Source organism: Vulpes lagopus, chromosome 2 (genome assembly GCF_018345385.1).
Source record: "Vulpes lagopus strain Blue_001 chromosome 2, ASM1834538v1, whole genome shotgun sequence".
NCBI lineage: Eukaryota > Metazoa > Chordata > Mammalia > Carnivora > Canidae > Vulpes > Vulpes lagopus.
The window spans coordinates 46,382,566-46,392,734 of NC_054825.1; the positions used below are offsets into that span (position 1 = coordinate 46,382,566).

General features: G+C 48.2%; 1 protein-coding gene across 3 annotated transcripts in view; it reads right to left on the reverse strand.

The window, feature by feature from the left end:
- The window catches only part of THSD4 (thrombospondin type 1 domain containing 4), a 582,162-nt gene that overhangs the window by 34,688 nt on the left and 537,305 nt on the right, over positions 1-10,169 (reverse strand). For all 3 annotated transcript variants that reach the window (XM_041743611.1, XM_041743613.1, XM_041743612.1), the window contains exons 11-14: positions 9,256-9,531; positions 2,491-2,620; positions 1,139-1,343; positions 436-609 (exon numbers count right to left, since the gene is read on the reverse strand). In XM_041743611.1, the coding sequence (XP_041599545.1) occupies positions 436-609; positions 1,139-1,343; positions 2,491-2,620; positions 9,256-9,531 (785 nt within the window). The remainder of the gene's footprint in view (positions 1-435; positions 610-1,138; positions 1,344-2,490; positions 2,621-9,255; positions 9,532-10,169) is intronic.

Below are 10,169 nucleotides of genomic sequence, written 5' to 3' on the forward strand. Positions count from 1 at the left end.
TCGCTGACAGCTGATGCTAAGGACCCCAAGGAGGCCAGTCTACTGGGGAGGGGAACGGTCTGTGAACTGTGCTGAGTTAGGAAGGAGGAAGGGGCCTGCCACTTGCTGGGTGCCTTTTAGATGCCAGGCACTCACCAAACACGTGAGAGGTGTGATGTAATTGTTCACTTGATTTAGTATTTCAGTATTTAATATTCACATGGAGCATGAAGGAGAACTAATTCTTTCACATCCACTGCTCACCTCTGGAGCCCCTGGGTCTTTGTATAAGGACAGAAGGAATTTCCCCAAAGTCAGAAATTCCCCTTGGGATTCTTAAGCTAGTGATTCACCTCCGTGGTGTTGGGGTGCCTGCAACAGACACTTGCTGCCCATCAGCTGGGCACACGGTGGTCCCAGCTGCAGAAAACCCATTCTGCCCACTGTCACACTCACCCTTTCACTCCACTCGGTGAGGAACCAGCTCTTGGCACAGGGTCCCATGTCGCAGTTCTCAATGTCATTCGGCCGGAGCTTCATGTTGCATTCCTCATCATCAACCACGTCCCCAATGTTGCTCACACACTTCACGTCTCGGGTCCTCTGTCCCACTCCACAGGGCACTGAGCACTAAAACAGGAGGAACATGTCAGCGGGATGGGCAGCGTTACCTCCAGGGGGAGGGGGCTCTTGAGCTCTGTGCCCTCATCCTTGCCACCTGCCACCTGAGTGGACAGCTGTGGTGAGACCCCCACAATGCCATGCTACGTGGGGAGGATCCCAGCCCTGAACACTTCACCACCTTTTCTCTAAGACCTTGGATGTCCTACCTGTTGCTCTGGGCCTCAGCTCTGTCATTTGCAAAACAGGGGTGCAAGCTTGGAAGGAGTGGGCTTCTCATGACACATGGGACAGAGGAGACCTGTGTGCACATGGCTCCCAGGGGCTCATCCTTAAATTCGGCTGTGGGTGGCTGATACAAACCAGCCTTAACTCCATTGTGCTATTGGTAGATCCTATGGTTTGCAAAACAGTCCCCCCCAGAGCCCCCTGGGATGGGGTCCCTCTAGGAGACTTCAGGGCTGTCCTGAGTGAGGTCTTGGCGGTGGGCTTGGGTGGGGGGACAGCAGTGAGTCTTGGGAGGGGGAGCCCCACGTACCGAGGTCCAGTCTGTCCGGATCTGCCACTCACTGCAGATCTTGAGCTGGCAGGTGCTGGTGGTCTCGGGCTTCTCCAGGTGCTGGCAGCGGTAGGGCTGCACGGTCAGGCTGCGGTTGGCGTACACCTGGCGGCATAGAACTTGGCGATGCTGCATGCCCAGGCCGCAGGTTTTGCTGCACTCAGACCACTCTCCGATGTCCCAGCTAGCTCAGGAACGAGAGAGCGCGACAGGGACATGTCACCTTCAGTCAGCAAGAAGACAGCCTGACCCCCACCGGCTACACAGGACCATCAGGGTCCTTCTGGGCAGTCCTCACCCTGGAGCACTGCTTAACGGTGTGCTTAGGGCCATCGGACTCCATGAAGGAGTGTCACTTGGTTGACATGCTAGCTACCAGTGATGAGGGCCCAGTTTTATTTTATTTTTTATTTTTTTGAGGGCCCAGTTTTAGAAAATGAAAGAAAACTGAGAGGGTGCAGGTGATTTTTATCTAGTAAAAGACCCCCCCTACCCCCCCCAACTCCGAACGTTAGTTTTCCACCCTGTAGAACATTAACTCAGGTTGGGACTTAGGAGCCTTGACCCAGCATTCTTTATTTTTCACGAGCTACTTACTCAGTTTCACGGTCCTCCCCTGATGTCCTGCTTTGTCACTTAGTTAAATAAGGCATCAGCACACACAATACATAGGAGAATGTTTCTCTTACTTTGAAACTTATGTCGGGACCCTCTTGGGGGCCCCTTCCCTCTGTTTTCCTGGACGTGTCCTCTTTATCATTCAATAAGCAGCCCAAGACCTCCCCCCAGACACTTCTCCTGACTTCTCCTGGCCCATGTATTTGTGACCCTCATTCTCTCTGTTCACAGCTCACCCACAACACCGGCCACGCTGGATTGTGATTCTCCGCTTCCCTCACCAGGCTAACACATAATTGCTCCCAATCACCAAAGGTGTGTGCTCACTGCTAAAGGCTACAGGCTTCCCCATGCATCCCCAGAGACTGGTGCGCTTGCTCAACAGACTGCAGTTCATGCCCAGGCCGAGTCTCATGTTCTAAATCAGATGCAGACAGATTTTATATCTGCTACTAAGGTCCTATGTAGGGCCACCTGGGGGCTCAGCGGTTGAGCATCTGCCTTTGGCTCAGGTCATGACCCCGGGGTCCTAGGATTGAGTCCTGCATCAGGCTCCCCTCAGGGAGCCTGCTTCTCCCTCTGCCTGTGTCTCTGCCTCTCTCTCTGTGTTTCTCATGAATAAATAAATAAAATCTTTAATAAAAAAAGGTCCTATGCACAAGCAGCCAGAAGTGACCCGCTAACAGGCGGCCTCCCCAGGGAGACTATCTTACAAGGCTGGGCAGGGGAAGATGTTACAGGGCTCCTCCTCGGGGGTGGGCTTCATGCTGGAGTCACAGTAGCTCTCAGGAACCTCCTCGTGGGTGTTTCTGTGCACACAGCGGAAAATAGGGAACTGCGATCCTGCAAGGACAAGGAGAACTTCTGAAGGACGGCCCCACCCACTTGAATGTTGGGCTCTGGGTGCAGATGTACAGAGATCCAGGTGCTGATGAAGAGAGGCCACAGGATTAGAATAAGGCGCGCGTGCACACACACATTTACACGCACCTCCCCCACAAGGGCTAGACCAGGTAGTGTGAGTGCAAAGAGGAGTGGGAATGGTTACTGCCCTCAAAGAGTTTATAATCTCTGTGGACACTTTGCATTGGCTGCACCTGGGGTCGTAGCCACAGGAGACGCTCCTCAGGTGTTTCTTGAATTCCATGGGCTGCTGCCATTTGTCACATGGTTGGAAAGGGCTGAAGGCAGATAAAAACAATTTTCGTAATAGTTCCAGATATCACTAGGCAGGAGAGTGACTATAAAATGAGCACAGGGCAGCCTGGGGGGCTCATCGGTTTAGCACCGCCTTCAGCCCAGAGCCTGATCCTGGGGACCCAGGATTGAGTCCAACGTTGGGCTCCCTGCATGGAGCCTGCTTCTCCCTCTGCCTCTCTCTCTCTCTCTCTCTGTGTGTGTGTGTGTGTCTCATGAATAAATAAATAAAATTTTTAACAAAAAAAATAAAATAAAATGAGTGCAAATGATAACTGTTTGGAGGTTTTCCAGAGACATCACAGAGAAAGGCTCCCAGAGGGTCTAGCTGGATCCTAGAGAAAGGCTGGGTTTGGGCAGCTGTGTGCATGTGTGTCTCGGAGGGAGGGGGATGACCAGGCAGCTGGACTGGAGCAAAAGTGCCCCCACCCTGGCCTGCATGTGCCTGGTGTGTATAAGAGACAGGCTGAAGCAGAGAAGTGACGAGACTGAAGGCGGGCTGGAAGAGCAGCTGGCTTCGCCCTACCCTGTAAAGCATTTTACACATCCCCCTAACGGAACACTGATCCAATGGCACCTTTCATTATTTGAGTAGATCTGCTTCCCAGAGGACAGTGAGCTTCTCAGGGACAGCACTAATTCTTGTTCATCACTGCGACAGTACCTAGCAGAGTGACAACTGCTCAATAAAAATGCCGAACGGATATTCATCAGGGGCCTAATATTTGTTTTTATTACTTTGCTAAAAAAAAAAAATCATACTAAATGCCTCAGGGTTTCTGTTGTCATTTTGTTTGAAATACACGGCTTAAAATGGATAAATTTCAAAAAAAAAATAAAATGGATAAATTTCACTGGTTTAAGGTGGGTACATCTATTTTGGAGAAAAAGTCAGAATCGGTTAAGTGGAATCTTTATTTTTTTTAAATTGATTAATTTTTTAAATTGGATTTCAGTTTGCCAATGTATAGCGTAACACCCAGTGCTCATCCCATCAAGTGCCCCCCCTCAGTGGAATCTTTAGCTTTCAAAAAACAAAACGCCCCAAATTCGGCCTTCCTGTCTCTCTGCTGCCCCTTGGTGGCAGCACGGAAGTATTACCAACGGCTGTGTAAGGGGTGAGAAAGGTAACCGGGGAACAGGCCATGCAACTGTCTGAAAAAGATGTTTCTACACAAATAACACACTGTCCCCCCGCCAGCCTCCCGTCTAGGCCACTACACGATTGCTGTGGGGCAAAACACCATCACTTATCCTACAGTTTTCTCTTAGCTCTGTTGCTAATGGGCCAGGCATTTGGAGTTTCCGAATTTCCAACTTAATACAATTTAATTTGTAACCGGAGGGATAACTTTGAACATAAATTGTCTTAATATTTCCTCAGCCATGAAAAGCGTGTCAATGCTGTCAATGCTCGCTTAAGCGGATCTCGTGTGACTCCTGAGCCAGAGGGTAGCTCTTGTAGGAAGCTTGACAGTTGGTCCGACAAGTTTGGAATCTGAAATGATCATTTGTCTCAAAACTACTCTGGCCACAAAAATTTATAATGTAGCTATAACTGGAGACCACTGTTTAAAATAATGTTTCAATTAAGTATAATCATTAGTGGAGTAAAAAGTGGTCCAGACTGTAAAATTAATAGGAAGCAAAAACTTCTGTGGAATTAAATTTTGTCCAGTGACATATCTGCTTCCATTTAAGAAGAGATTTTTAATTAAATTCAACAAACATTAAGCACATTGTGCTCGCTCACAAAGATGAGTAAGATTCCGTTCACGCCTTGCAGGGTACCCAGTTGGGACCCAGCTATTAAGGGATTAAGTAAAAATCTTATTATTTGTCCTTTCAGACCCTGTGGGTTTAGCTTTTCTGCTGGCAAGTTTGTGGACTGGAAAGCAAAAGTTACTACCCCAACCACATGGCACTCAAATGAGGGAGCAATTGAATGTCCTTAGCTAAAAGGATACAGGTTACCATAGGAATGCTCTGTGCCTTGGAGAGATGGGTCCTGCTTAGGGCTGTTTGCACATGGCCACTTCCTTTCCCCACTCTCTTACTGCCGTTACAGCACACTTGTCCATGGTCCAGGTCCAGTGTTCAGCCAAGGACATAAATTCAGAGGCTCTCTCTCTGATGGTGAGAAAACACCCGAAATATAATTCTTGACTCCAGTGACCACAATGGTCTCTTTCTTTGAATCAGTTTTGATTTCTGCAGAGAGGGAGACTGTCACTCGAAATGGCACCTGGCCATCTCTTCATTGTACAGCATGCCATTCAATTACGCCTCTAATTGCTGGCAAGCAAGAATGAGGCCATGAGGTGAGGTGCTGGCTGGGCTTCAGGCAGCAGGAAAAAATCTGGGATCATTTTGGTTGGGTTTTATGTTGCATGGGTTGATCAGAACAGAGGAATGTTGTACCGGAGGAGGGAACTGTACCACAGGTAATCTGCAGATATTAAATGAGGCAAGTCAGTGAATTCAGAGGACAGCGTAGAGGCTGGTGAGGCATTGTGGAGAGAGGGACAAAATATGGGACAAGAAGAAAATGAAGTCATCCTCGTCTTGGAACTCCAGGAATCAACTGAGCCAAACCAAAAGTTTGACTCGACAGAGGTCTGGGCAATGGCCAGCTGGAGTATGAGCCACTCTGGGCTGCCAGTGGCAGGACCCCTTTCTGGTGATACTGTGAGTGGGCTGTTGAAGGGCATGGAAGCATGTGGTCTGGTGAGCCCCACCAGGAAGGACTGGGATAAATGTAGGGACAAATGGTGAGGTCACAGAGGGTATGGGTTTGGGTTGTGCATAAAGGAGCAAGATGGCACCTAGTAGGCTCAGAAGGTCTTGGCCCTGGCATGTTTGTCACTACTGCTGAGCTAAACCTGGTGCACCCACGTTGTCTCATCTGCCCTGCAGGTTCAGCCATCACTGCTGGGAGCAAACCTCACAGAGAGCAAAGGAGGGGCATCCATGGGCTGCTGCCATTTGTCAAGTGGAGAGCAAAAGAGCCAGGAGTATGAGAGAAGGGAGGGCCAGGGGGAAAATATAGCTCTGCCCTTGTTTTATTTCCAAGGCACCTCTTGGACTGGAGAAACTGTGCTGTTTTTTGGGGTAAAGAAGAGGATGCACGTATCCCAGCCATCTGGGTGGCAGATGCCGTGTGTGTGTGTGTGTGTGTGTGTGTGTGTGTGTGTGGTGTCCACAATGCAAAGGAGAAAGACTATATTAAGAACATTAAACAAAATAATATGGAAATCTAGAGAAAAGATTCTTCAGTTTCGAATACATCCATCCACATTCTTTAAGCTATGGATAAAACACAGTAAGGCAATAACAGCCTTGCATATCCAGGATGCAGTGATGTGAAAACTACTCTTAAACTTTTTCCAATAGCTCTATGTGCCCCACTTGACAATACATTCATTAATTCAAGAAACACCTGAGGAGTGACTCCTTGTGTGCTGGCTACAACCCCAGGCACAGGCGGTGCAAAGGGTCCACGCATGGAGACAGCTAAGCCAAGCAGAGCTGGGACAAAACTGTGCCCGAATCGCTGTGAGGTCCTATGGAATAAGTGCCCACCTGTGCCTTGCAGAATCAGGAAGGGCTTCACAGAAGGGGTGTATCTGAGCTAGACTGCGTGGTGTAAGCAGTTTGCTGGTCCCACACCAGAGGGTATAGTAAGGGAGGCAGATGTTTTAGGTCAGTGTGGATCACACAGACTGGGGAAAGATAACCAGAATCTTTGGAAATAGGGTCCCTGCATCATGCCTCATACAGAACAGATAGAGACCCGCTGAATGACCTTCGGGGTATGTGGCATCTATTCGGTGAATACAGGACCGTGTGAGCAGCATGAAGGGTGAGCGGGCAACGGCATACGCTTTGCTCTTTATCTTATTCAGTCCACAAGGCAATGCCTGATGGTTTCTGATCACGGCGACATCTCATCCTACTGGAAAGGCCGGGCCAGGCGATCTTTACAGACATGAAAGGGAAGAGAATCTTCTACACATGTCATCCTTGATATAAAACTACATGATGGCAATTTTTCTTATTTCTATGACTTTCCCTTTGTGTACCTAGCACAATGTATGCGCTTCCTCTGGTGGGTGTCGCACCACTAACTACGTGGTGGAAAATTCAGTAATAACGCACTTGGATCCTGGGTTCCTATGTCAACTGCGTTTCACACTGTTTACCTCTATATTCCCAGGGATGGATCCTTACTAAAATGGTTTTGGCCTTAATGTGTAATTACCTTAAGCCTCTGGTAAGACACATCCTATAGCCATTTAATTTTCCCTTCTAAAGCTTAAAAAAGAGATGAGTCCAATGAATCTCCATTCCACATTCGTGGCACACGTGTTCAGTAAAAGCACAATAATATCTGCACAGGATCAGCTCCATAAGTCAGCGCACCAGTTCTCAGCCATCATGGAACTGGCAGGGCTTCCGGGCAGGAGATGCTCCAGCCCTCATGAAAAACCCAACACCTAAATTCTGTTCTCAAAAGCCGCTAAGCCAGTGCTCTTGGGAAAAAGATAAAGGCTTTAGAGGCGGTTGTGAAAACTTCCCAGGTGTAAATTATTTCAAAGTTCCTGAATTTTGTGCCATTGGGTACAAGTTTCATAAAAAAAGAAAGAAAGAAAGAAAGAAAGAAAGAAAGAAAGAAAGAAAGAAAGAAAGAAAGAAAGAGAAAGAAAGAAAGAAAGAAAAAACTCCCCAAACCAATAGTCTTGGTATCACACACAGTTTCCCGGCAGCAGGGACTTCTTGGGATACAGCCTTCCCATTTCTGTGGTCCCCTCACCTCCAAGGACAGTGGTTATAGGGTTGCAAATAGGACTTCCTTACAAACAGGAGGCTGTTACCACACGCATCTTGCATCGGAGTTTCTAGGTGGTCACAGGCATATCCTTGAGCTGCGGGTCTAGCCCACCTTCTCAGCATCAATTTCGAACCCAGGTGCCAGATGTTCGTTAAGGGGCTTCTGGAACACCTCATCCCACGCCCACCTTAACTTTGGAGTTTTCAAGGAAATAGGGCCCTGCATCCACTTCACAGTTCAGGATGATATTGATATTGACCCCTTTGCACGCAGCCATGCTTTGCTTTGAGCCTATCAACACGTGGCTTTCTTTAAATTTCACCTGAACTCCATTCATCTTCTCCCAAATCCTGCAACTCTTTTTCTTTTGTTCGGAGAGACACCATCTCTTCCCTCTGGTGTGTGGTCTCCCTTCCTGCAAGGAGTCCATAGAGCTGGCCTGGCTGGGCTGCAGGCTTATCCCTGGGGTCTTAGCTGATGGGTTAGGAAAAATGGGACGATATGGGGTGAAGATTTTACAGGGAGCGTGGTGGGCAGCTGTGAGTGTTGGTGACTGTAAAAGCCAGCTCACACCTCAAGCCCAGTGAGTGTGCTTTTCTTTTCTGGAATCGTAGATTTGAGAATGAGCTTTACCTGCTATTTGTGTAAGTACACATCAACTTCTAGATCGTAAACTTGGTGAACAAGGTGCAGGAGAGAGTTAACTCAGCAGGCCCTGGGTACTCAAACCCTGCACACTCCAAAGAAAGGCCTTCTTCACGACTGGCCCTTGAGCAGGGCTGGAGACCACCTTGGAGCCCATGGAATATTCTGCTGATAGGAGTGTTTTTCTATGTTTGGACCACACTGTGTCCGTTTGACAAGACAGTTCATGCCAATAATATGATTTGGCTGTGTGCCTGTTTCTGTGCCTGAGATCTTGGGCCAGGCTCTCTCTCTCATTTTGACTTCTGGGTGCTAAAGCCTGAGTAGCTAATGTCAGTCATGTGGGGGCTACATGCCTGTGTAGCTGAGCCACATGAGCCCCTGGTCATCAAACCTTGAGATGCTTATCTGGTTGGCCATGTTGGGTCCTGCTGTCACCCATCATCGCCAGAATTCTGAGCATCCGTGTGCCACAATCTTGGGGTGGGACACTTGGCAGCTGGCCCCTGGTTTCTCTTGAACTTGGCCACATGTGCATTTTGCCCTGAGGATACTCATCTGTATCCTTTCACTCTAATAAGTTGTAACCACAAGCACAGCAGCTCTTCTGAGTCTTGCAAGTCCTCTTTATGGACCATCAAGCTTGAGAGTGGTCTTGCGGGGGGGGGGGGGGGGACCATACCACACCAATGACCCATCTCTTAGCCAAGCTCAAGGAGGGGAGGATTTGCCATGTCCCCCGAGCCCAGCCACACATTCCTCACCTGGGGATCTGCAGACCGTCCTCACCCACACTCTAGCTCACCTTTCCCACAGGTTGTCGAGCATTCCGTTGTCCCCAGCTGCTTCCAGTTGTGGTCTCGGCCTCGCCGTGGGGGCTGTGGCATCGCTGGCACCAAATTGTCCGGTCGATGGGAAGAAAACCCATCTGGATGCCTGACTGGGAAGGTCTGCGCGGATTCTGAGGTGAACACTTCAGGTGCCCCACCGCGCACATCTTCCTTCTCCGCTGTCTCCTCTTTGTCTTCTCTCTCCTCCTGGCTCCTCCCATCTGTTACCAGTTGGCCATTGAAGGGCTCCCCTAGGACAAGCAGGTGCACACACATAGATGTAAGACTGTTCTGGACACTGAGGCCTACAGAGGGATCCCTTTGACATTAGAAATTATGTAGCATGAGATCATTTCCAATTCCTAGCACATGTATTTTAAACATGCAGATACTAATTTCCCTAATATTCAAAACATAATTAAAAATGAGTAAGGGAAAGACGAATGTCTCAGTAGGAAAGGCAGGCAAGGGCCAGGAAGAGGCAAGTCACATAAAAAGAAATATAAACAGCCAAAAGCCATATAAAAACACTCAACTTCACTCATAATTAAAGAACTACATGTGAAAACAAAAATAACCACCACAACTTTATTAGCTGAGCAATAAAGATGAAAAACTTTGGGGACCTTTAAATCCCTAAACCCCTCATTGAAGGCACAGGAAAACCTGGGGAGGGGGTAGTCTGAAAACAGACACAAATTTTTAGAGGGCAATTTGCCTGTATCTACCCAAGTTTTACTTCTTTATTTAAAATTCATTTTACTTAAATTCAGTTAATTAACATATAGTGTATTATTAGTTTCAGAGGTAGAGTTCAGTGATTCATCAGTTGCATTCACAGTTGCCCTGTGCTCATTACATCACATGCCCTCCTAAATGCCCATCACCT